General features: G+C 48.6%; 1 protein-coding gene across 1 annotated transcript; it reads right to left on the reverse strand.

The window, feature by feature from the left end:
- Positions 1–6,467: 6,467 nt before the first annotated feature.
- TMCO1 (transmembrane and coiled-coil domains 1) lies at positions 6,468–27,613 on the reverse strand. The gene is made up of 7 exons (XM_066261035.1): positions 27,378–27,613; positions 26,909–26,986; positions 22,323–22,382; positions 16,689–16,735; positions 13,834–13,901; positions 12,654–12,798; positions 6,468–7,043 (listed from the first exon to the last, which is right to left on the reverse strand). The coding sequence occupies exons 1-7, from the start codon at positions 27,445–27,447 to the stop codon at positions 6,945–6,947; spliced, it is 567 nt and encodes a 188-aa protein (XP_066117132.1). The 5' UTR covers positions 27,448–27,613; the 3' UTR covers positions 6,468–6,944.
- Positions 27,614–27,983: the final 370 nt, after the last annotated feature.

Consider the following 27,983-nt stretch of genomic DNA (forward strand, 5'->3'; position numbering starts at 1 on the left):
GGCGGGGCGAGGCCAATTGACGGGGCGGGGCCTCATGTGGGCGCGTTTGCTGGGGGCGTGACCTAAGTGGGCGGGGGGGGCGGAGACGCACGTTTGAGCGGGGCCTTCAGGGGCGGGGCCTGGGCTCCATCATTCAGACCAGGTTATTGCTTGTCCGCAAGGATAAGCGCGCACACACACACACACTCTCTCTCTCTCTCTTTCTCTCTCTCCCTCCCTCCCTCCCTCCTCCCTCCCTCCCTCCCTCCTCCCTCCCTCTCTCTCTCTCTCCCTCTCTCTGTCCAGTGGAGAGGGCTTAGTTGCATGGCCACATCAAACTACAGAGCAAAGTGTGGACTTGGGGAGTCAGGGTTCTCCAGAGAAACAGTCAATAGCATAAATTGAAGGATGGAGGGAGGGAGGGAGGGAGGGAGGCAGATTTTAAGGAGCTGACTTACATGATTGTGGGGCTGGCAAGTCTGAAGTCCACAGGGCAGGCTAGGGTGGCTAAGCATTGACCCGAAGTGCCCAGGGTGCCGGTTCCATCACGGGTCAGGGTGTATACAGGAACAGATCCATGTTCCTGTCTGTCTCTCTTTCCCTCTCTCTCTCCCCCCCCCCCATTTACTATCTTGCTAAAATCAATAAATTAAAAAGATTTTTTTTTAATCTTCACCATCTTGCTTTTCTAGTGCCTCGGACTTGGTCCTGATGGAAATACCCCGGCACCAGGTGGCAGCAAATAAGACCCGGAATGAGGAAGACTGGGCCCCACCGAGGGCTGCCCTGCAGGCTGCCTACCTCCTGATGGCCTCTCCGAATCAGTCACACCCCTAATATTAACCTAATATCTCTCTTCTTCCCCAGGGTCTATGCCCCACCCAGACCCCATAACTAGGGCAGATCTTGGGGAGACAAGGCACCTGGGTCGTCTTCCCCTTTGGCATTGTTAGGTTTGGGGACCGGCATGTGACCTGATCCCGCTGGGAGCCCTGAGGAAGTTGAGAATCTTCTGGGTAATAATGTTTTTTCTAGCTCTCAAAAATGCCCTTGGGAAACAAAAGCCTTCACTTTTTCCTGCCAGGAGGGAAAACAGATTTGCCAACAAGAAAAGAAGGTCATCAGAAAGTGAGGGAGGAGTATCTTTTTTTCCTAACAGGGTTGGGGTGGGAGTGGGGGAGCAGAGAGAACCAGGCAGACACTTTCAGGGCAGGTAAGCTGCCTTGAAGGCCCCATCAGCTACTTTTTTGAAAGATGAAAAAAAAAATATCAGAGTGCAAACAGGAGGTAAGGGTTGTTTCACAAAACTTCCATAACTGGGTTGTAATAAGGAAATGTATATACACCATGGCAGCAAAGAAGTTTCAAAACTACTCTTACAGGAGGTAGGTAGGTAGTTACGTATTAACCAAAGAGAAGGGAGTAAAACTAGCTAAATCTGATTAAGTCAGGAAGCTTCACGGGAAAGCTGCATCCTCCACCAAAGGGACCTTAATCATTAATTCCCCCAGCAGGCAGGAAAGACCGGCTCTCAGGGGAACAACTAGCCATTCCCCGTTCACCTCGGGGATTGCCTGAGGAGGGATCAACAGCCAGGGAAAAAGTCCTTTCCTGGGCTCTTGTGCAATAGAAGCCTGATGACAAAACAAAACATGGAGGCCTGCCAGGCTGAATAGCTCCATTAGAGCACCGTCCCAAAGCACAGAGGTTGCTGGTTTGATCCCGTCAGGGCACATACAGGAACAGATTGTTCTCTCTCTCTCCTTTCTGCCCTCTCTCATTCCGTTCCTCTCTCTCTCAAGTTAAATTTTCAGCTTGGGATGCTGAGGACCCAAATTCAATCCCCATGGTCACCGGCTTAAGCGAGGGCTCATCTTGTTTGAGCACGGGTCACCACCTTGAGTGTGGGATCAGAGACATGACCGACCCCATGGTCACTGGCTTGAGCCCAAAGGTCACTGCCTTGGCTGGAACCCCGGGTCAAGGCACATATGAGAAAGCAATCAATGAACAACTGAGGTGCCACAATGAAGAATTGATGCTTCTCATCTCTTTCCCTTCCTGTCTCTCTCGCTAAAAAAAAAAAAAAAAAAGAGCCTGACTAGGCGGTGGCGCAGTGGATAGAATGTCGGATTGGGATGCAGAGGACCCCGGGTTCGAGACCCCATGGTCGCCAGCTTGAGTGCGGGCTCATCTGGTTTGAGGAAAAGCCCACCGGCTTGAACCCAAGGTCGCTGGCTCTAGCAAGGGGTTACTCGGTCTGCTGAAGGCCCGCGGTCAAGGCACATATGAGAAAGCAATCAATGAACAACTAAGGTGTTGCAACGCGCAATGAAAAACTAATGATTGATGCTTCTCATCTCTCTCCGTTCCTGTCTGTCTGTCCCTGTCTATCCCTCTCTCTGACTCACTCTCTGTCTCTGTAAAAAAATAAATAAATAAATAAATAAATAAATAAAAAGAAAAAGAAACTATCCCAGATAAGTTGAAATGTCCGGGACTTGAATATGAACCCAGATTGGGATGTACCCATCCCATCCCTCCCAAAAACCTGAACAATTTTCAGTAATCATATTGCTGGTAGTAATGTTGGTATTGATATTCTGAGACTTTAAAGTGGACATTTTGGGATTATGCTAATAAGTAACTGTGATATTCTATCATTGCTGGGGTTGAAAACTAGAATTCTTAGCATTGGGAAAAAAGAGACACAGATCAAAGAAATTAAGTGAAAATTTTGTAGTCTTGAATTTAAGTGCAGAGCAGAGCATCACTATTAATTCATGATGTATTTTATCTTAACAACACACAATACCTTAATCCACAAGGGAGGCCTAGAAACCTACCCCTGTCTCGGTGAGCTCCTTTACTGGTCTGAGGCTTCCCTGGAGACAGTGCTGCTTCCGGGTCAGGCAGGAAACGCAAGATGACCCTGAACATCTCCAAGCACTTAGCAGAGATACTACCAATGACAATTAGAGTAACATCAAATGGGCCCAGGCCCCAACGTAATGAACCTTTCCCTAGCTAAAAAAAGGGGCAATTTGAGCATCCAGGAGAAAAACAGTTACAGTAGGGTAAAGTCAATCATGCATGTCTAAACCTGTAAACTGCTAACCACACACACACACAAACTGTTCACCGCAGGAGGGGGCTAGTGAACCCTCATTACTTTCACAACCAAACAAGCTCTCCTTCTGCCTTTCCTACTAAATCCACCACCAGCTAGCCAAATGGTACCCAAGGGGAATTTAATAGGCATGCAGTTACAATCAAAGGGAGGGAGGCCCTGGCCAGTTGGCTCAGTGATAGAGCATCGGCCTGCGGTGCAGAAGTCCCAGGTTCGATTCCCAACCAGGGCACACAGGAGAAGTGCCCATCTGCTTCTCCACCCCTCCCCCTCTCCTTCCTCTCTGTCTCTCTCTTCCCTCCCACAGCCAAGGCTCCATTGGAGCAAAGATGGCCCGGCGCTGGGGATGGCTCCTTGGCCTCTGCCCCAGGCGCTAGAGTGGCTCTGGTCACAACAGAGCGACGCCCCGGATGGGCAGAGCATCGCCCCCTGGTGGGCAGAGGATCCGCCCCTGGTGGGCATGCCGGGTGGATCCTGGTCAGGCGCATGTGGGAGTCTGTCTGACTGTCTCTCCCCGTTTCCAGCTTCAGAAAAAAAAAGGGGGGGGGGGAGAGAAACCCTGTAGGGTAAACAAAGACGGTTCTTCAAGAAAGACCTTGCTCGCCCTGGCCGGTTGGCTCAGCGGTAGAGCGTCGGCCTAGCGTGCGGAGGACCCGGGTTTGATTCTCGGCCAGGGCACAGAGAAGCGCCCATTTGCTTCTCCACCCCTCCGCCGCGCCTTCCTCTCTGTCTCTCTCTTCCCCTCCCGCAGCCAAGGCTCCATTGGAGCAAAGATGGCCCAGGCGCTGGGGATGGCTCTGTGGCCTCTGCCTCAGGCGCTAGACTGGCTCTGGTCGCAACATGGCGACGCCCAGGATGGGCAGAGCATCGCCCCCTGGTGGGCAGAGCATCGCCCCATGGTGGGCGTGCTGGGTGGATCCCGGTCGGGCGCATGCGGGAGTCTGTCTGACTGTCTCTCCCTGTTTCCAGCTTCAGAAAAATGCAAAAAAAATAAATAAATAAAAAAGAAAGACCTTGCTCGCCTGACCAGGTGGTGGCGCAGTGAATAGAGCGTCGGACTGGGATGTTGAAGGACCCAGGTTCAAGACCCCAAGGTTGCCAGGTTGAGCACGGGCTTATCTGGCTTGAACCAAAAAAAAAAGCTCACCAGCTTGGACCCAAGGTCACTGGCTCGAGCAAGGGGTTACTCCGTCTACTGAAGGCCCGCGGTCAAGGCACATATGAGAAAGCAATCAATAAACAACTAAGGAGTCCCAACGAAAAACTGATGATTGATGCTTCTCATCTCTCTCCGTTCCTGTCTGTCTGTCCCTATCTATCCCTCTCTCTGACTCTCTCTCTGTCCCTGTAAGAAAAATAATAAATAAAAATTAAAAATTTAAAAAAAAAAAAAAAAAAAAGAAAGACCTTGCTGGGGGGTAGAGAGAGAAAAATGGGGGAGCTAAAGAGGACGCAGGGCCAGCAGCACCGGCAGCACCTTGGCACATGTTAGAAGTGCATGTTCCTGGGTTCCAGCCAGAGTAGGACAGGACACTCTGACGTCACCAGCTGTCTGGGAGATTCCGATGCACTCCAGCGTGAAAGCCACTGCCACAGGTCAGATGCAATTTACGGTGCTTATAGACCAACTGCAACAGTTATCTTATTGGATACCCTGTTCAAATAAACTATCAGGCTTTGATATCTATAGAGCACTTATGCTACCAAGAAACTGTTTTTTAGGTGTGTGTATTGAGATTAGACATATATATCAAAGCCCCAAAATATGTAAGGATAAAAAGAGGTGTGATGGCTAGGACTTGCTTCAAAATGACAAGAGGGCCTGACCAGGCGGGGGCGCAGTGGATAGAGCGTGGGACTGGGATGCAGAGGACCCAGGTTCGAGACCCCGAGGCCGCCAGCTTGAGCGCGGGCTCATCTGGTTTGAGCAAAAGCCCACCAGCTTGAACCCAAGGTCGCTGACAAGGGGTTTACTCAGTCTGCTGAAGGCCTGCAGTCAAGGCACGTATGAGAAAGCAATCAGTGAACAACTAAGGTGTTGCTACCTGTTATGGTGTGAGGGAATTGTGGGTGGCAGTTTTAGGTCCCTGACCCCACCGAAGAGGACTCACTCGAGAGGAGAGGGAACCATGGTCCGGTCAAGGGCATATGAGCACCAACACACATTCATGTTCCTGCTTCCAACGGGCTGATTCTGGGATGCTACCTGTTAAGACATTCAGATTTACCTGCATTTTCAAGGGTTTTTTATTCATTATAGAGAGGAGAGAGAGAGAGAGAGAGAGAGAGAGAGAGAGAGAGAAGGGGGGAGGAGCAGGAAGCATCAACTCCCATATGTGCCTTGACCAGGCAAGCCCAGGGTTTTGAACCGGCAACCTCAGCGTTTCCAGGTTGACGCTTTATCCACTGTGCCACCACAGGTCAGGCAACAAGGGTTTTTTTACAGAGACAGAGAGTCAGAGAGAGGGATATAGGGACAGACAGGAACGGAGAGAGATGAGAAGCATCAATCATCAGTTTTTCATTGCGACACCTTAGTTGTTCATTGATTGCTTTCTCATATGTGCCTTGACCATGGGCCTTCAGCAGAGTGAGTAATCTCTTGCTCGAGTCAGCGACCTTGGGTCCAAGCTGGTGAGTTTTGCTCAAACCAGATGAGCCCACGCTCAAGCAGGTGACCTTGGGGTCTCAAACCTGGGTCCTTCGCATCCCAGTCCGATGCTCTATCCACTTCGCCACCACCTGGTCAGGCTCACCTGAGTTTTTAAGACATTTACAGCTTCAACATACTATGAGTACACCGAGTGGCCTAATGCAGGTATTGAGGATGTTTTTTCTTTTTAAACCAGAAAGGGGACATGTAGTCCTTTACACGGGCAAAGCAGCCAAATCCTACATCCTGAAAGAGCACAGCTTCTCCGGTTGGAGTGTCAGTTCTGATAACTTAGTGACGGCCTGCTTCAGTGTCATCCAGATGGCTCGTCTTGACATCTTTTTAGGGCAAGTAATTAAAGCAGCGAATTGTGAGGCTGCAGAAGGTCTTAGCATCTCCTTGCGTTGGCACCGTTGTGATGAGACAGCGTATTTCCTCTGTATTCCCTCCTTGCTGAGGGTCCTGGGGTGGGGGCTGCCAGGGACCTGCACTTCTGTGTCCCCGTGAGTCACCACTTCCCTTTTCTCTCATGTTTCCCACTTCCTACAGCAGGACACCTGCGTATCAGGAGCCTCTGAGGCACATATAATAAAAAATGACATTAAAAACTTTTATTTTAGCTCATCCTGGCCAGTGTTTACCTTTATGGTCAGATTATAAAAAAATATGCATCTAGACAAATGACAAAATAAAGAAGCTCTCTCCTTGTAGATGGAAAGGCTAAAATTTGGCCTCTTTATTGATCACAGGTCATACAGTTGGCTTTTAAAAATCACACATAATTCCAATGAAGAGTTGCTAACAAAAGGAAATCTGAAATCTTCTCTCAGAATAAATGCTAAGGGCTCATGGAGAGCCAACTTCCAAGGCAGGCACAGGCTTGAGGGTTGGTCCCACGAAGATGTTAGCATGAACATAACAAGGAAAACACCGTTTCTCATTCCACAAACGTCACCATAACTCACCCAAACAACACACACAGTTAACAGCACCGCTCTGTGACCACGAGTCCTGCCAGGTCCATCTGCCGGTATCGTTAATTCAAACCGCATCCCTAACGTCTACACGCAAAGCCAGGAAGTGGCCTCAGTGCTAAGACCGCCCTATGGCTCTTGCTACAAAGCAGCTACTAGTCTAATTTGAGTATCTTTAAAAATGACAGAAATTACAGAGTTCTTGATTTCAAGAGAACTTCCCAGAAGGAGGTGGAGGGCCAAGAAATCCACCCGCCTGCTTGGTGGCAGCTCGTGAAGGGGCAAGGCCAAGAATCTTCTGGATGTTCTGTGAGGAAATGGAATAAAAACTGGGTTTTAATAGGAGCTATAGAAGAGCATTTTACCCAGATCCCATATGATGAGAAACCATACAAATTAGAAGCACCCTTACGGCTTGGAACAGGATGATCACCACCATGTTAGTTCACAGAGGCCTGCAACACTACGGAGACCACAAACAGAGGCCCTCTTACCGGGTGGAAGCTGATTTCTCCTAGTGGAGAGGGCTAAAGAGATGTCATCTGTTATTTTAACACAAAGCATTTAGATTATACTCATGAGCTATGTCTTGAAGCAAGGCCTTTTTCTCATGGATGGTTCTTCTGCATGGATTTAGTCATTACTGCATCATCTAAGCTGAAGCTGAACTATTCAGTTTCAATTTCTTTAAATGAGAGAACGTGGACTCTTGCAGAATAATCCGAGTCCAGAATCCTCCTAGCTTGGAGCACTGCCCCACAATTTGTTCAACTGTCTCACTTATATCTGATTCAGTAGTTTTAAGAAACTCATCTTTGTTAAACTAGTTCTCATAATAAAAACTACTATTTTAGCTTAACTGGTGGTGGTGCAATGGATAGAGCATCAACCTGGGACACTGAGGTCCCAGATTCAAAACCCCAAGGTCACTGGCTTAAGCGCAGGCTTACTGACTTGAGCGCATGGCGCCTAGCTTGAGCGTGGGATCATTGACATAACCCTGTGGTTGCTGACTTGAAGCCCAAGGTCACTAGCTTGAGCAAGGGGTCACTGGCTTGGCTGGAGCCCCTCCCCCCAATTAAGGGACATATTAAAAGCAACCAGTGAACAACTAAGGTCACACAACTATGAGCTGATGCTTCTTATCTCTCTCCCTTTTGTCTCTCTTTCTTACTAAAAAAACAATAAAAAACTATTTTTATAGTCAGATTTCATCAGTTACTGTAACATTAAATTAAATCATATAAATCCAACAAGTAAAACCAGCACAAACAGTCTGGGGATAAACACAGTCATCAAGGACAGGGACTCAATGGTGGGAGCAGACAGGTAGAGGCAGCCAGACTAATGGTGACCATTCATGGACAGTGTGATGAGGGCTCATCGGGACACTTGAAAGAGGGAAGGGAGAGGGCTTATGACATGCAGAGATTATGTAAGGGTTTATTGCCACAATTCTGTATAGAATTTAAAGAGGAAAAATCCTTAAAGATTATCTGATTATTCTTGCTCAGTTCTGTTATTTTATAGTTGCGGAATTCTAATTAAAACCTGGAAAAGTCTGATAGCTTATCCACGATTACAAAGTTAAATGAAGAGCAGAGTTAGCACTAAAACCCAGGTATTTTAATTTTTAATCCAATGTGGTCTCTCACCCAGCACCTCCTGTGTTAAAGGCCTGGCCTTCAGAACAAGCTGCACCCCACAGTCGGAGGTCAGCATGTCTGCGTTCACTGTCCAGCAGTCACCGAGTGCTGAGCGGATGCAAGGCACTAAAGGATGCCAGAGCCGCCCCCTCCCCACGTGCGCCCTCCCTTGACCGTCATCACTGAGGATGCTGACTAGCACAGATTATGTCTGCCTTTCTGGCATAATGCCCTGTTGGATTACAACAGCATGTGACAGAATATGAAGAATTCATTAAATTATATTTACTGTAAAATTATTTATTTACCTACCCACAAGATGGCAGCTCACACTTTACTTTAAAAAGAAATCTGGAAACCATTACCAGACCAGGCTACCTCTCTTGAGCAAAGCCAGAGAAAGTCTGCATTGTTTTCATAACAAAGAGCTCCATGTGCCCGCTGCTAAAAATCCATGACAAAACAATGAGAAATGAGAAATCGGAATGATGGGATGTCAGGAGTTCCCAACTGCTTTTACTCCATCAGTAAGTGTTTACTCACTACCTACTACGCATCCAGGGTTAAGTGTGGCATTATGAAAAATTAAAGATAAAATGTGAACTGATAAGACAGTATTACCAAATTAGCTGTGGATACTCACACTTGTCTGGTCAACAAATACAATGATATAGTCTAGACAAAATAGACCAGGCACCGGTGCTCCTGCTCGGTTCTTCTGCAGTGACACGGTCAATTAAGCGAGGCTTTATCATTTTAGAGATAAAGGCAGTGGAAAACCTCTGATGCCTGTTAAGTTACAAATTCACTGTGATTTAAGAAGACAACTGAAGGGAAAGTAACAAAATATTTTGAAGGGCAGATTGTTGAGAGTCTCATTTACAAAGTAACAACATGCACAGCTATGGAACAGGACCACATCTCCGGACTGCGGGGGAGGGGCACTGGGACAACCACCTCAGCCGCCACAGACACATTACAGCCAAGGGGCGCCCGCAGCCATGCCTGCTGCGGGTTCACGGGGCCCAGGCAGCGCTGTACTTCTCTCCCAGGACTCTCGTGTCGGAGCGAGAAACACTGGAAAAACATCTTCCCGTGATCACGCATTCTATTGGCAGCAGGCCCAGAAAAACACAGCTGCAGGATCTGCGTTCCTTCCTCCTCGCAGAGGATAGGAACCCATGACCAAGAAAGACTGCTGGCTGCTGCTGCACATTGTGGAAAGAACCCAGCCTTTGGAAACAAGTACATTCCACAACATTTTATTCTGCAGTCACTCAGCTAAGATCACTCAGCCTGGGAAGCATGGGTCCGGTCCTTGTCCCTGTGGCATGTGGCAGTCAGACTCCACTCACAGCCGACAAGCCCTCACCAAGTTCCATAACAGAGCCTGACTCTACCCACAGAAGTACATGTAAAATCCAGCCCGCAAACGGCCCCAGCCAACATTCCTAGGGTTGGCTTGTTTATCTATCTGAATAGGCTGTTGGATGGAGAAAATGACATACAGACTAACACTTGCTGAGAAACCTGGGAACACAGAGCTGGCAGCAGAAATGTCACCAGGTTAGCCAATGGGAGACTTGAGTCCCAGAGCTGGTATGCAGGGCAAAGACACAATAGGCGACATAGTTCCCCATCCCCAAACCATGATTTCCGCACACTTACAAAGGGGGGGAGGGGCTGGCCTGTGCTGGCACACTGAATAGTGTCAACCTGGGACACTGAGGTCGCTGGTTTGAAACCCTGGGCTTGCTGGGTCAGGGCACATATGGAAGATGATGCTTCCTGCTCCTCCCTCCCCTTCTCTCTCTCTCTAAAAAAAATAAATCATAAAATAAAAAAAAAAGAAACACCCTGCTTGTAGATGAGCTGCACCAACGTTAATGAATTACATCCCAAGCCTTAAATTAAGTGACATAAATTAACAATGAGGCACAGCAGTGGCAGCAGCTCCTCCTAGCATCTGATGACTTTAGAAACACTGACCTGACATAACTGGAACCTGTCCTCATATAGAACAAGTCACGTGGAAACCCTCAAGCTTCCCTAGGAAAGCTGGAGTGCAAGAAGAGAGTAAATTGTACCTATTTTTATCCCCGTCCTGACCACATGAACTGTTTTAGGAGACCGTGTCCAACTCTCACTGATGCCTTTTCAAGTTACAGCCTTACACGCGTACAGTTTAAGATGTGGGCAACAAAAGAAAAGAGAATGAAGAAACGCTTTATTTTACATTTCCTAAGAACCACTAACCCCTTCTGCTTCCAAAGAAAAGAGAGTTCTGTTCGGAGCTTTCACAGAGCTCTGAATTTACAAAAGCAGGCCCGTTTTCCCCCGGCTGTTCAGCAGGTGAGTGTGCTTGGATGTCTGCTGAGATGTGGGGCCTTCAGTGGAGGAGATAACCATTTACTCAGACCACTGCCTCCTAATAAGGGGAAAGCAAGGACCTTAATGAAGGGGCTAAGGAAACGCCCGTCCCTGCCCTGGACCACCTGACACTCCCATGGAAGCTGGTGGCCCACGGCTTCCCCTGCTACAAAGGCACACAGAGGGGGCAGTTGTGATGTGAAGGTCAAGGCTGCTGACCATTAATTACCAAGCATATGGAAGTAAACAAAGGAGAGAGATAACATAAGAAAAGGTGATTAGATTTATTTTCAGTTAATATGACATATCATGTTTTAATCTGTGAAAAGAACTCTGTCCTATCTTGAGCTGGGAACAAATACTAATTTTGTTTTATGTTACTTTATTATTAATTTTTTTAAAGTTATTGATTTTGGAGAGAGAGAAGGGAGAAGGAGAGCGAAAGAGAGACCAAAACATCAATCTGTCCCTGTATGTGCCCTGACCAGGGACTGAACCTGCAAACTTGGTTTATCAGGACAACACTCCAACCAAGCTATCCCACCAGGGCAAGTATTAATTTTATAAACACCCCATGGATGTGGGGATAAGAGGGAGAGTGTGGCCTTAAGAACAACTGCTTCCATTCTAGACCACTGTCACCTGACGGTCACCTACTGCCAGGCTGCCCACTAGACCCCACTGCAGCGCAGACAAACTGCGGCTCGGAGTAAGTGGCAGCAGATTCGTACCTCCAGGTGCTGTATTTCCTCAACCTTACAATGCACTCCTGCCCTCTCCCCAGCAGTTTAAAGTAGAATGGGTCTTAAATTCTGTTACATAGGGTGGGGTAAAAGTAGGTTTACACAAAAGTTTATTCTGGCATTATTAATTATTGTTCAATAATGTGGAATGTACTTCATGTCATAAAAGCATATGGTACAAGTGGCTACCAGAGTAAACTTGACATCCTGTCTCTTTTTCAAAAAGACAGAGCAGTAGCCCTGAGTTACACAGGTCTGCTAAGGTATACAAAGACAACGAGGAAGTCACCTTACAGGAGCTGGAGGGGAGAGAAGTGTGAGATGAGAATCACAGAACAGCTCTGAAGGAGTCACCTCTGCCACACACATGGAAAGAGCGTGTCCGCACTCACCGCAGTGTGGCGGGAAGACAGGGTGTTCAGAGCTCCTGACCCCAAGATGTCAGGAACCTCTCACTTTGTCAAGTCCCACCTCACACGCATGTCCCTCTCCAGCCTCCTGCCTGCATCTCCCGCTGGCAGACGTGAGGTCTCTGGGCTCTCACGCACTTCCCCTGAGCATGTCTGATCCACATGGGCCAGACACGCACTCGATGACCCAGGCTTTATCTCAACTGTGAGCAACTTAAAGCTACCCCGTTACTCCGCTTACTGTGTCCTAAGTGACAAGAGGTGCTGGTGTGTGACAAAGACGGAGTCAGAGGGAAGGACAATCTTGCCGTACACCCTGCATCTCTGACAGTTCCCACGGGAAGGAGCCCAAGCGTGGAGAGCAGTGAGGCAGCCATGCCAGCTCCACGCCATCACTGTCCCTAAGGGTCGGTCGTCCGGCCCCGCACACACAGGAGCAGCCTCAGAGTTCCATGGAGCTCCAGAACAAGCATCTGAAAGATCTCCACGGCAAGAGGTGGATGGTCTCAGCATCACAGAAGTAACAGCTATGCTAGGGTACAAGAGCAAGGACGGGCCCACAGTCTGGCGCCACTTAGCGATGGGAATGCACTCTGAGAAGTGCATCCTTGGGCGGGTACACCATCATCTGGACATCACAGCTGCACTCACACCCTGGACGGCACTGCCCATGGCACACAGAGGCTGTGTGAGGTGCCACCATCGTGCCCGGGGCATCGCTGTCCACACTGGCAACACAGCCACTCACCTGGCGGATGGACATGGTGCACAGGATGTAGAGGAAGATGAAGGAGCAGTCCGTGGTGTCGTCGCCCAGCAGGTTGCGGTGGGACAGTCCCTGGATATAGGACAGTGGGGTGAAGGGCAGTTTGGCTACCACCCTGCCGTCGAATCTGAAGGGGAAACAGAGCTCTGTTACTCTTAGGAGACTGACCAGTGTCTCAGCTCCAGGGAGGAAGCTAGGACAGAAATAGAACTTCAAGTTCAAAGAAAAGGTGATATTCTAAACAGAGACCTGAAGTACAAGGATGTAAGGACGAATGCAGACTGTTCCCATTGATTTTTCTCTAAACCAGCAATTCTTAGCTTTGTCACTATGGGCATCCTGGCAGAAATATATCTAAAGCCCTTCCCATAGAACAGCCTTTCAGACTTAGAGAGAGAGTGTGTGCGCGCGCACACATGCGCACGCTCATTGGGCAAGCGTACCAGACTGTTTTGTGCATTATGTTCACAAGCAATACTAAGGAAGGGAATCATATGAACATAAGACAGCATGACTACTGGTAGGAACAGCCAGTGTTTCTTTGTCAGTGTATTTCATTAAAGCCCACGTGTAGTAAGACTAAGGAATAAATCAAATGCTGAAATTCAAGCAAAACAAGACTCAAACCCGTTGTGGAAGTCACACAATAAAGCCAAAGGTTGCGGTTATGTGAGAGAACACCCATGTTCTTGGGGACTACCCCTGTCATAGTTATGCAAAAAGGAGCGTGAAGACTGGGGCATGTTCTCACATGACTCAGAAAAATACGTAAGTCATGTACATATGAGAACACATATACGATATGGTGAAATAGAGGGAAAAGAAGGTAAACTGGTACAAAAGGTTTACATCTGTGAATCTAAGTAATGGGTATGCTATTTTTGTGACTTCTGTGTAAATCTGAAACATCAAAATAAAACATTAGCATAGAGCAACAGGTAACAACACCCCCTACAGCAGAGGTCCCCAAACTTTTTACACAGGGGGCCAGTTCACTGTCCCTCAGACCGCTGGAGGGCCACCACATACAGTGCTCCTCTCACTGACCACCAATGAAAGAGATGCCCCTTCTGGAAGTGCAGCGGGGGCCTGGATATTAAATGGCCTTAGGGGGCTGCATGCGGCCCGCAGTTTGGGGACGCCTGCCCTACAGGGTACTCACATGGAATTGAACATCCCCATTAGGGCTGTGAAACAGAAGCCAATCGCAAACATGGATTTCATTCGAACCTGTGAGGAGACCACAAACTGTCACTGCACACTCGAGAGAAACCACCACTTAGGCACACCCCAAAAGTTTTGATTTCATGCCATTTTTTTAAAGGAGATCCTAAGGCCAAAAGCTATCCACTGGCTAACCACCCTCTACCTCCAAACCCTCTTCTCCATGCACCCACGAGTGGACAGTCCTGGGGTGGTCATGAGGCTCAGTTCTGAACTGAGTTACAGGCACAAGTGATAAAGGGACATGGAAAAGGAGAAGCATGGCCAGCGTCCACCCCGCAGCCTCCTGCGCATTCTCCCAGCCTGGAGTAACGCACCCAGTGCCTGCAGGGGAAGCGCGTCAGACGCCCCCCTGCACCCTGGGTGACATCAGGGGGCAGCCATGGCAACCCGGCTGCCGCCCTCTGGTTCCTAAGCAAGTACACAAACCTCTATCTGTTTCAGCCACTGCTGTTAAAGGATTGTTACTTGAAGCCAATGTCTTTCTCAATCACAGTGTCATAAAAGTATTGAAAAACAATTATAAAGATGCGAGATTAACAGTTGTTATGTCTGGATCTTTATCCACATTTGCTATAGTCATCATGGAATAATTGTGTCAACAGATAAAAAACTAATTAAAATTTTTTTTTTTTTTTTTTGCATTTTTTTTTTTTTTTTTTTTTTTGCATTTTTCTGAAGCTGGAAACAGGGAGAGACAGTCAGACAGACTCCCGCATGCGCCCGACCGGGATCCACCCGGCACGCCCACCAGGGGGCGACACTCTGCCCATCCTGGGCGTCGCCATGTTGCGACCCTCCTGGGTGTCGCCATGTTGCGACCAGAGCCACTCTAGCGCCTGGGGCAGAGGCCACAGAGCCATCCCCAGCGCCCGGGCCATCTTTGCTCCAATGGAGCCTTGGCTGCGGGAGGGGAAGAGAGAGACAGAGAGGAAGGCGCGGCGGAGGGGTGGAGAAGCAAATGGGCGCTTCTCCTATGTGCCCTGGCCGGGAATCGAACCCGGGTCCTCCGCACACTAGGCCGACGCTCTACCGCTGAGCCAACCGGCCAGGGCCTAAAATTTTTTTATTTTAATTTTTATTTGACTTAGCAAGAGAGAGATAGAGAGATAAGAACATCAATCCGTTCTTGTATGCGCCATGACCAGGATTGAACCAGCAACCTCCGTGCTTGGGGACAATGCTCTAATCAACTGAACTATCCAGCCAGGGCAAGGAAAGCTATTTTTTAAAACAATGCACCTCTAAATTATAATCTTTCTTAATCAGAATTTCAAGATATCCCTGGCCAAGTAGCTCAGTTGGTTGAAGCATCGTCTTGATACATCAAGGTCACAGGTTTGATCCCTCATCAGGGCTCATACAAGAATCAACCAATGAATGCATAAATAAGTGGAACAACAAATACCCTCCTTCCTTCTGTCTAAAATCAATCAATCAATAATAATTTTTTTTTTTTTTTTTTTTTCTGAAGCTGGAAACGGGGAGAGACAGTCAGACAGACTCCCGCATGCGCCCGACCGGGATCCACCCGGCACGCCCCTGAGGGGCTACGCTCTGCCCACCAGGGGGGGACACTCTGCCCACCGGGGGGGGGGGGGGGGACGCTCTGCCCACCAGGGGGCGATGCTCTACCCCTCTGGGGCGTCGCTCTGCAGAGACCAGAGAGCCACTCTAGCGCCCGGGCCATCTTTGCTCCAATGGAGCCTTGGCTGTGGGAGGGGAAGAGAGAGACAGAGAGGAAGGAGGGGGTGGGGGTGGAGAAGCAAATGGGCGCCTCTCCTATGTGCCCTGGCCGGAAATCGAACCCGGGTCCTCCGCACGCCAGGCCGACGCTCTACCGCTGAGCCAACCGGCCAGGGCCATAAATTTTTGATGGTTTAAAAAAATTTAAATGTTAAAAAAAGGAATTCCGCCTGACCACACGGTGGCGCAGTACATAGAGCGTCGGAATGGGATGCGGAGGACCCAGGTTCGAGACCCCGAGGTCACCAGCTTGAGCATGGGCTCATCTGGTTTGAGCAAAAGCTCACTGGCTTGGACTCAAGGTCACTGGCTTGAGCAAGGGGTTACTCTGTCTGCTGAAGGCCCGCGGTCAAAGCACAAATGAGAAAGCAATCAATGAACAACTAAGGAGCCGCCAACAAAGAATTGATGTTTCTCATCTCTCTCCCTTCCTGTCTGTCTGTCCCTATCTGTCCCTCTCTCCCTTTCTGTCTCTGCCACAAAAAAAAATAAATAAATAAAAAGGAATTCCAAGATAAAGCTATATATCAGCAGTCTCTCAGTAAGCAAGACAACTTGTAAAGTTCAGCTGTCCTGTGAAATATACCAGCCACATCACTAGGGTTCCTGTGCTTAGACACACATGAACAAGCTGCTCCTTATAAGTAACTAGTAAATGGACAATGATGTCTCTTTCCTTATGCTTTATGGTGTGCCTGCCACTCGGAGCAGAACAAGGGCGACAGTCAGGCCCTCTGCCACGCTCCAGCTCCTGCTGGGGTAACCAGGCCACCATAAAACCAGAGGTGCGCACCAACACAGGGAGCAGGCAGAAACAGACACAAGAGGGCTCATCAGGAACTGTGACATGGACAGAGAATGACCTCCAGGGCCTGGGAGAGCTGGACACATCACTGGGGCAGCTGCAGCCTGGGAGCAGCCCTGACGTCACTCACAGCCACGGAGACCAGACATCTCTGCAAAGGCAGCTGAGGCCCCGGATGCAAATCAGCTCTTACGCTGAACAGGGCAGTGTGGTTTCCCAGGCATTATATTTAGGACTCTTACCATTGACAGATCGCGGTTGTTATTCTTCAGTTTCTCCTCTTGCCTCTCTGCAAAGAATTAACAAGATAGTTAACACGGGGCGCTGAGCACCGGGGGTCCCGGACCGCGCTGACCCAAGCCGAGGCGCACCTCTGCTCCAACACCGCTTGTTCTAACAGGACTAGCCAACCGCCTGCCCGTTGTGTACTCCGCACCAACAGGAAACTCAAATGCAGCAGAGCCTCAAAATATTTCAATTTAAAAATAAATATCTTTTGGGTTTAATTTTTAAAGATTTCCTCTGGTACTGCCTTAACTCTGTACAGAAAGACCTGCTCTTCCATCCCAGCGAGGGGAACCCCTGCTCTCTGGGTGAAAGGAGTCGGTGTACCCCAATACACCACCTTCTTCAACGCAAGGCTAGTCAGCACTACCCCCTGAACTTCAGGGGAAATGGGGAAGTAATAGTTAAATTATCTACCTGACACGGCCTTCTTTCATGAAAAGTCTAAAGAGCACAAAGGCCTAGAATGAGTATGTAAATTCAGGGCACAAAATAAATTAAATTTCAAGAGCTCTCCCATATTTTCAAGTCTCCAAGAAAGGAGATCCCCCACCCTCGGGAAAGCTTCAGAATGCCTGCTGTCCCGTCCCTGCCACCTTCTAGGGACACCTCCTCTCAGCAGTGTTTGCTGAAGTGCTCTGCCCGGCCACTGCTGACCTGGGGCAGCCAGTCCCGGGCTGGCCCACACCCTGGGGAGAAAAAGTACGAGCTGGGCCAATCAGATTCCTTCTCTCAAGAATTCCAACAGAAAATCTTAGGAAATTAAACCAGTTAACTGTAGGAGCAGAAATAGAAATACTACAACACAGTGTTGGCTCTCAAACTTTAGTTTATCTAAGAATTCTCTGGCCAGCCTGTTAAGAAAGCAGATTGCTGAGCCGCAGGTCTAGGGGTTCTGCTTCCGTAAAACCTGGGAGTGAGCCTCAGAACCCTACGTTTTTAACAAGGTCTCAGGCAATGCCAACGCAGGTGGCCAGCAGAGCACACAGAAGGAACTCCGACACAGAAAGAAGCCCAGGACACAGCAGAGCATAGGGAAGGGCCACGGTTTCACGCTAAACACTCCACTGGAAGCAAGGCAGCTGAGCAGCAGAGAAGCAAAAGAGCAAGGCCTGAAGCCAAGGGAACCACCGTCTGCCACCCCTCAGGCTCACTCGCCCGCAGGCTGGTCAACACCGTCCCTGCCCTCCTGATTCCAGACAACAGCTTCCCCTGACTTTTACCACACATGTCCCTAAAACAAACCCCTTACTACATGAGGTGACTTGACAGTAGTCCGGAGAGCTAAATCAAGCCCACACATGGAGAGTGAATTAGCTTATCTTCCACAGGAGGGAAACATACAAATAGCCAGAACACCTGCATGGGAAATGAAGACAAGAAACACAACACTTTCCAATTAAACGCACAAGACATCTGGCTTCAAGTTCATGGCTCCACCCAGTCTGTCATAGAGCCTCCCCTGGTGAAATCAGGGACATTCACTTCTCCGGACACTGGACGCTGCCAGCCAGGTCCCGCTACTGAAAACTGGCTTCTTTCATTCTTTACACAGACACACACCTGTGCTATGCACATTTTACAGAAGAAGCTCAAGTGGGGAATGCAAGCAGAGGAACAGTAAAGGCCACACAATGACAAGGCTGTGGGTACAGTCAGTGCACAACTCGTGTTCACATGGGGAGCACAGAGCTCCCACAGCATAAAAATCAATCATTTACTTAGGAGAAGCTCTGCTGCTCTTAACGTTGAAAACTAATGAAATTTCCATCACTTCTTATAAAAGGGCATGGGGGTGAAGGATTCTAGATAATGTTCTCAAAAATAAGCTGTAGTGGGACTAATAATACATTGTATCTGGGGAGGTGCTCAGGGCATGCCCAACAGCGTAAATGTCAACAGGACACAGAGCAGGCGCGACTCTCCTAAATCCTAAATAACGCACTCTGGGCTTACAGATTTCTGACAACTGGGCTTAATCTAAAAGGAACACTTAAGCCTGACCAGGCGGTGGCGCAGTAGATAGAGCGTCGGATTGGGATGCAGAGGACCCAAGTTCGAGACCCCGAGGTCACCAGCTTGAGCACGGGCTTATCTGGTTTGAGCAAAAGCTCACCAGCTTGGACCCAAGGTCACTGGCTCGAGCAAGGGTTACTTGGTCTGCTGAAGGCCCGCGGTCAAGGCACATATAAGAAAAGCAATTAATGAACAACTAAACTAAGGTGTTGCAACAAAAAACTGATGATTAATGCTTCTCATCTCTCTCCGTTCCTGTCTATCCCTCTCTCTGACCTTGGAAGAAAAAAAAAAGGAACACTTACATGTCTAGAAAATGGAGAGGCTGTTTGTCTTTTCAGCAGCTTCTAGTAAATATTATGTCTTGTAACTCCTATTAAGATTTTGATCCTCGCCTGACCAGGCGGTGGCGCAGTGGATAGAACGTCGGACTGGGATGCAGAGGACCCAGGTTCGAGACCCAGAGGTCACCAGCTTGAGTGCGGGCTCATCTGGTTTGAGCAAAAGCCCACCAGCTAGAACCCAAGGTTGCTGGCTCCAGCAAGGGATTACTCGGTCTGCTGAAGGTCCGTGGTCAAGGCATATATGAGAAAGCAATCAATGAACAACTAAGGTGTTGTAACACGCGATGAAAAACTAATGATTGATGCTTCTCATCTCTCTTCGTTCCTGTCTGTCTGTCCCTGTCTATCCCCCTCTCTGACTCACTCTCTGTCTCTGTAAAAAAATTAAAAAATTAAAGATTTTGATCCTCGCCTGACCTGTGGTGGCACAGTGGATAAAGCGTCAACCTGGAAATGCTGAGGTTGCCGGTTCAAAACCCTGGGCTTGCCTGGTCAAAGCACATATGAGAGTAGATGCTTCCTGTTCCTCCCCCCTTCTCTCTCTCTCTCTCTCTCCTCTCTATAATGAATAAATAAAATTTAAAAAAAATTTTTGATCCTCAACTCTTCATAAATATTTCTCTTCACTTCTAATGACATTTTTTTTTTAATTTAGTTATTCATTTTTTTTAGATAGGAGAGAGAGGGGGAGACAGAGAGAGAGAAGAGAGAAGAGAGAGACGGGGGAGGAGCAGGAAGCATCAACTCCCATATGTGCCTTGACCAGGCAAGCCCAGGGTTTCGAACCGGTGACCTCAGCATTTCCAGGTCGACGCTTTATCCACTGCGCCACCACAGGTCAGGCCTAATGACATTTTTTGGTGAGCAAACAACTCAAGGCTGCATTCCAGTTAAGATAACCTGCGCTCAGATACTGTGTCATTGATGTCAGGGCAGCAGGTAATCTGCCTTCCATTTCTGCATCGTTCCTTTCCCAACAGGTAAAGCTGTGGGGCAGACTGACCTTCCTGAGCTTCACCTCCCTAATCCTCACAGCCTGCTCCCGCCCTCCCTCATGCCACTGACTGCACTCCTGCTGTCACTCACAGTCGACACTCTGCCTCGCTGACATTTAGCATTCGCCTTCAGACCCTTCCTGCCCGAGACCCCCACATAGCGCACAGCTCCTCCCGGCCTCCAGGCCTTGCTGCTCCGGAGCCCACCTCCTCCGCTCGCTCGCCCGGAGACACTCCCTGCTTCCTGTGACCCTCCGGCCTCAGCCCTCCACTCTGCACGGTCACGCCGTGTGGGCTCTTGTACAACTTACACACACGCAGTACTAAAACCAGGTAGCCTTTACCCCCCTGCCAGCCCCAAAACCATCCCCCGGCCGACCCTGCACCAACTATTCCAACCCACTGTCACTCAGGCACGCCCAGTCCCACATGGCAAACCCGAAATCATCTTTCCTTTTCTTACCGCCCCCCCACTCTGCTCTTCCTCCCGTCCTTCCTCAAGCCAGAGGGCGGACTTCTTCTGAGGCTCCGCCCTCTTGCAGCACCTGCATCTCAGCAGTCACCAAGTCCTATCACCTCTGCCTACTCGACACAGGCTGAATCTCACATCTCCAATTCCATGGGCAAGCTCGGGTTCTGGCCATTTTTACGCCTCGGACACCTGGAAAGCCTGACTTCGCTACTTCTATAATGAGCCCCTCCCCCATGTACGCTCCAAACTGTCGCCAGAATTGTCTTCCATAAAATCTGATGTCAAACCTCTGCTTGAATGCCCTGACGGTGACAGGCAGCCACTGGACACAAATTCAACTCTGAGCCCAAGTTAACTGAGGAAGGCCTCCCCACCCTGCTCCTCCTACCCCCCTGCCCGTCCCAGCCACAGCATCCTCGTTCCCTCTAAGACCCTGCCACTCCCTCCCATGCATGTGCTTGCTACCCGAGCTCTCAGTGCTTTCGAGGGTGTCCATCCTCCCACCCAGGGTGCACAGGGCTGACAAATGTGGAGTCTGCAGTGACAAAGGACCAGCTTGAAAGCCCTGCCCAACACTGACTTCATCCCATCACACCCCTCAATGACTAAGAAGGAGTTACTGAACTCAAGCCTCAATATCCCTGTATACAAAATGAGGAAACTGTTCACAACCACACATGGTGTTCAGAGAACTTAAAAGTAACCTGAGATCTCACCTCGGTATGCTGCAGAAGGCACGTGCTCAGTCGACACTGACTGCTACTTCATTATTTATATTTCTATTTAGCTAGCTAACACTAACGCTCCAAGATTCAGCTAAAGCATTCTCTCTTCAAGAGAGCCTGACCCCTTAGGCTGGTTTGGGTAGACTCTCTCTTGACTTTCCCGACACTCAGAACACGCCTCTACACAAGCTCTCACTGCACACTGCACTGGTCCGTTTTCCCTCCCTGCACAGACCTCCTAAACTACAGAACTTTTCTCCTTTATCTCCCAGCACCTGCCAGAGGCTGACCCACACATGGAAGGGAACAGCAGCACCCTGCCACGTAACTAAATAAGCAGGCCACTTAGAACACAGCTGACGTGCCCACCCCAAACTGAAAAGAAGTCACCAGGAGAGAACACTGGCCAAGCCCAGCCTGGCCGCCCTCCCTCCTGGAATGCCACGGCAGTGGCCCTGGTTCTGTGCCAAACACACCATTTCCCTCGTTTCAGAGTCAGGAAGCCTCATAAATACAAAATCCTATCTAATAATTTATAAAGTGTCTTTTTAGAACAGAATTACATTTGGTAATTAAATTCTAAAATACACCACAAAACCAAAATTGTGTCATTATTTTTCAGATGAGATAAAAATTACTCAGCAGAACATGTCCTACCCCTTGGTGGATTTGTCACCAGTCAACCCTAGGTAAGGGAGCTATGGCAATAATAAACAAGCAACTCAGACTCACCTGGAAAAATCATCTCTTCCGAGATGAAAAACAATATGGTTTTACAGATGAAGCCAAGAACCCACAATGGCCAACATCATTTCACTAAAACTGGAATTGCAAAGCTAGAAGCAAAAAGGAGCAACTGCTTGAACTCGTCCCACAAGACGGTTGAGAGAACGAAGGAGATAACATGAGAGAGCGCTTGGTGACCACAGAACCATACACGAGTGACCATGGTCAGCATCTTCACAACAGCGGCATCATCTTGAGAATTCACTTCTTCCCAGGAACCCTAAACTTGGTGTAGACCAGTCACTCAGCTTACCTATTTTCTTCTTTTGTTGTCGACCAGCTGACTCTGTTATCGTTTCCTTCTTCTTCTCCACTGTAAACACAGTGACGTCAAATTAATTGTACTTTCTGCTCAAGACACAAAGGCCGCTAAACCAATCAAAGAAGCTTACAAGGAAGTTACAGGTGGACTCTGATTACAATCATGATTAAATCAACTGGTTTGCTGACAGTCAAAGGCGAATACAACATTCCCAGGCTCCCACAGCAATGAGTAAGCATCAGTAGTCAGATACCCAGGAAGGCTGTCAAGGAACGCAAGCATCATGCAATCAGATGAGTTTCAGACCATCAGCTGAGGGTGGCTGCCTTAGGCAGGATCCCCACACAGTTTTCAAGATCTGCTTTCAGTAACTACGGCTAACTGTGGTTACAGTTGCATAGTCACCACAGAAGATGGATTCATTCAGCGGCTGCCTCCCTAACAGGCACTGAGCTAGGCTGATAAGAAAATACAGTATAGCCTGACCAGGCAGTGGCGCAGTGGATAGAGCGTTGGACTGGGATGCGGAAGGACCCAGGTTCGAGACCCTGGGGTTGCCGGCTTGAGCACAGGCTCATCTGGCTTGAGCAAAAAGCTCACTAGCGCCTTACCTGTGGTGGCGCAGTGGATAAAGCATCGACCTGGAATGCTGAGGTCGCCGGTTCAAAACCCTGGGCTTGCCTGGTCAAGGCACATATGGTAGTTGATGCTTCCTGCTCCTCCCCCTGTTCTCTCTCTCTCTCCCCCCTCCCTCTCTAATAAAAATGAATAAATAAAATCTTTAAAAAAAAAAGAAAAAGGCCTGACCTGTGGTGGCGCAGTGGATAAAACGTTGACCTGGAAATGCTGAGGTCGCCGGTTCGAAACCCTGGGCTTGCCTGGTCAAGGCACATATGGGAGTTGATGCTTCCAGCTCCTCCCCCCTTCTCTCTCTCTCTGTCTCTCTCTCTCCCTCTCTCTGTCCTTTCTAAAAATGAATAAATAAATAAAAAAAATTTAAAAAAAATACAAAAAAAAAAAAAAAAGCTCACTAGCATGGACCCAAGGTCACTGGCTCAAGCGGGGGGTTACTCGGCCTGCTGAAGGCCCACAGTCATGGCACATATGAGAAAGCAATCAATGAACAACTATGGTGTTGCAACGAAAAACTGATGATTGATGCTTCTCATCTCTCTCCATTCCTGTCTGTCTGTCCCTATCTATCCCTCTGACTCTCTCTCTGTCCCTGTAAAAAAAAATTTTTTTTTAATTAAAAAAAAAAAAAAAGAAAATTCAGTATATCCATGCCCTCTAGGGTCAATCCACTGAGGGCAGATAACCAAACAACAATTACAGCACAGAAAACAGGCACCACAGACAGTTGCACAGGGCAGGAAGAGCAGGAGGGCCAAAGAAGCCAAGACTAACTTTTTTGATGCGTTTCAATTCACATAACAATAAAGTAAGTAACCATAAGCTTTTGAAGAGCAATAGTGTGATGTATTTTACACTTAATACGTATTACCTTTAATCTCGGTTGACCAAGAACAGACATGTCAAAAACTACCAATGCTTGGCGGATTTACACAACGTGTTCCGTACATTATCTTAGTTTAGTATACTCCCTTCACTAGCAAACAATACAGGACATGTATTACCTTAGTACATTAAGTATGCTGGCTATTCTAAAAGAAAAATTGGTATTGCTGCTTTATGAAGGCGACATAAAACTCAGCTGGACTACAATATTGCAAATGCAATGGTCAAGTGCTGACTAAAATAAAATGTGCGTGTATGTGTGCATGCGCACGCACAAATATGTGTTGCACATCTAAGTAACAGTCGCTGTTCTAGGCGGATAAAAAGATAAATCATATAAGGGGGAGAAAGAGAGGTTTAGAATACACCTACTAGTACCAGCTCATAAAAGGGAATTAAGTCAACTTCTACAAGATGTTCCTGAAATAACATTAAAAAAAAAAATGGACAGAAAACATTGAATGATTTACTCTTTATCATTATTATTAACCAAAAAAGCAAAAATATTTCTTTCCCCCTAGAAGGGCTATAACACAACTACTTGGCATTTAACCACGACTGCATAAAAAACAAGGGGAGAGGCCTGACCTCTGGTGGCGCAGTGGATTAAAGCATTGACCTGGAACGCTGAGGTCGCCGGTTCAAAACCCTGGGCTTGCCTGGTCAAGGCACATATGGGAGTTGATACTTCCTGCTCCTCCCTTTTCTCTCTCTCTCTCTCTCCTTTCTAAAATGAATAGTCTTAATAAAAAGAACACTAGTTTAAAAAAAAAAAAAAAAACAAGGGGAGAAAGACAGAAGGCTAGAGGACAGAAAATAGGATGATGCCGTGAATATTAAGCCGGTCCTCCGGCACACTAGAATTAGACCAGATAAATCTCCCAGAGATAAAACGGTACTCTAACGTTTTTCTAACCTCAGGGGGTTGCAAAGAAACTCTTTTGTGTTGATACTGATTCACCAGAACCTCACTCCACAACAAGCAGTGGCGACAGTGGCACTGACAAAAATAAAACATATCCCCATGACCTGGTATTGCGCATCCTGAATTCCAGAGAGCTCCCCATTCATAAACTATTTAGAAATCTTCATTCTGTCCTCCTGCAGAAACATTCCACACTTCACAGTACTCTGTACTTAGAAAATGCTCGCACCCAATTCTGGTACGACAGTGAATCACATATGCTTTAACCATTCTAGTTTACTAAGAGCCCTTTTACTAGTCTCTGCAAAAGTAACACATGACAGGAGACTGTCTGATCTTTAGAGCACACTAGTATGCACTGACATTTAGAGACCACCAGAATGAACCCACTTGGTACCTAAGGAACCGTCAGAGTAAGACAACTTTTTGGATAACAGCAGTATTCTGCAAATAATGCCAAGGATCAGATGAGTATAAGAATCTAATCCTGACTCACATCTATTTATGTTTTTATATTTCTCAAAAGCCTTCCAAACTTCTTGCCTAGATCCACACCACTTTCTGAATACCGACTGTCAGAAGACATTATACATGTGCAACTAGTACATTCATGCAAAGAGGGAATTTACCTTATATCTTCCTGTGAAACATGCCCCATGCTAAACATAATAGTTGTCCATTCAACTATTAATATAAATATCTAGAAGACAGGATCTATGCCCACTTATTCTGTACACTGCATGTACAGCAAACTACATACAGCAAGTCATCAAATATTAACTGACCATGAATATAGCAATAAGACACACTTCCTGAGTTTTAATAGATACCCTAAATTAGAGGACCTGAGACTATAAAAAATGCATGGGGGTCTATGGGACCCTTGTCGGTTGGCTCAATGGATAGAGCGTCAGCCCAGCAGGCAGATGTCCCAGGTTCGATCCCCAGTCAGGGAATACATGAGAAGCAACCTCTGCTTCTCTTCCCCTTCCTCTCCCCTTCTCTCTCTCTTCCCTTCCTGCAGCCAGGGGCTCAACTGGTGCAAGCATCGCCCAGGTGCTGAGGATAGCTCAGCTGATTCGAGCATCGGTCCCAGACAGGGGTTTGCCGGATGGATCCCGGTCCAGGCACTTGCGGGAGTCTGTCTCCCCTCCTCTCACTTTAAAAACAAAAAAACAAACAAAAAACCCCCAGATTATTCTGGCTGCTACCTTGGGAACAGACTATAGACAGAGAGAAACACTTGCTAATCTTTTTTCCCTTTTTAAGTTGTCCATTGATTGCTTTCTCATATGTGCCTTGGGGTGGGAGGGCTCCGGCTGAGCCAGTGAACCCTTGCTCAAGCCAGCAACCTTGGGCTTAAGCCAGCAATGATGGGGTCATGTCTATGATCCCACACTCAAGCTGGCGACTCAGGACTCAAGCTAGTGAGCCCATGCTCAATCCAGCGACCTCGGGGTTTTGTATCTGGGTCCTCAGCATCCCAGGTCAGCATTTTATCCACTGTGCCACCACCTTATCAGGCTTGTTAATCAAGACTAAAAAGGGACACTGAAAGGCCCAATTGATCCCCTAGGGATGCATTCTCGTTCCACTTCCAGCAGCCCCCTAGGCTGTGTCCTGTATAAAATCCCTGCTTTATATCAAACACAACAAACTCTACTGGTTCTTAACCTTTTACTCAAACATGCCTTCAACCAACTGAAACGTGCCTTACCTCCAACGACTCCACTTAGCTTGACACCAATCACAATGACCTGTTGCTCCACAAACACACCCTAGTCCTTAAAATACCCCTATATTTGCATATATGCTACTCTTTCAAGGGGGGGGGGATCTGAAGATCTTTCTCCCATCTCATCCTGCACCCAAATTCTAACCACCCACGAAGGACTGCAAGGCCACCTGGGTCCCAAAGGCTTCCCTGGGCACATGACACCTATCTCTTACATTGCTGCCGCATTACATAAAAGTCTTACATTCCTGACTAGACTTCCAGCTGGGTTCGTCCTTGCAACCCTATGAGCTTTGTGCATCAGCTGGAGCTCCTCAAATATCCTGTGTAAGGTGGGGGGGGGGGGCTGCCTGCGCTTGACCCGCTTAAGCTACTTCTACAGGAAACTGCCCTACTCACATTTCTTGCTCTGCTTCTCCACTTCCGCCTTTAGTCTCTTGTACTTGTCCGTCCTGTAGACCAGGACCCAGGTGATCCCTGCAAACAGGAAGGCAAAGCGCTCAGGGGGGAATGTTTGCAAGGGTCCTGAACGACTGTCCTAAGTGGTCCCTGTTGGGCAAAGAGGGGACCTGGCTGTTTCGCTTTAGATGCGCCAGTGGGGGGGGTCTTCAACCAAAGCACCGGCCGCGTGCTAGGAAGGGTGTCAGCCAACACGCAGTGGACCGAGGACGCTGGGCAATGGCGTGCACACCCGGCCCCGCCCGCCCTGCCTGCGCACGAGCCGCCCCGGGGGTTCCCGGGGGGTGGAGTAGGCGAGCCCCCAAGCAAGTAAGGCTGGCGGACTGTCCCGGGGTGGCGCACTGGGACCCCCGGCCCGGGACCCGACCCGCGGGGACAGCCCCAACGTCAGGGAAGCGGCCGCCCTCACCCTCGGCCAGGAGAGCCGTGCACACAGAGATAAAAACGATTAGTAGCGTGTCCGCGAACATGGTGCTCATCTCGGACTCCTAGTTCTGCGTTCCCACCCGCCGGGGTGGGGGCAGAGCTCCACAGCCACGAAAAACACAGCAAGAAACGACTCCCCTAGACTTGCAGGACCACCAGATAACACCGCGACACTAACAAGATTGGACATCCCCACTTCCGCTTCCGGGGCACAGAGCCGGAAAAGCGCCAACCGGAAAGGGGCATGGTCATGCGGGCCCCAGCGGGAACCAAGCGGCGTTCAGGAAGGTCTCGCGAGAGGAGGGAATTGAGTGGCTGAGACGGCGTGGGGGCGCGGGATTTCGCCCCGATGGGTTTGGTCGCGGGTTCCCGACGCGCCTTTTTCGAGGCTTGGAGCCACGTGTCCGGACTCGTGGGCGTTGTACCGCGGCCCCAGCTTTAAGGCCGATTAGATAGTTGAGCCTAGGTTGACTGACTTCTGCCAGCGCGCACGACACGCACTGCACGTCGGCGGAGGACACGGAAGTCGTGCGCGCCGGCGTCTCGGAAGTGTTGCCGTGGCAAAGGAAGGACGCCTGTGCACGTGTGA

Source organism: Saccopteryx bilineata, chromosome 2, assembly GCF_036850765.1.
Source record: "Saccopteryx bilineata isolate mSacBil1 chromosome 2, mSacBil1_pri_phased_curated, whole genome shotgun sequence".
Lineage (NCBI taxonomy): Eukaryota > Metazoa > Chordata > Mammalia > Chiroptera > Emballonuridae > Saccopteryx > Saccopteryx bilineata.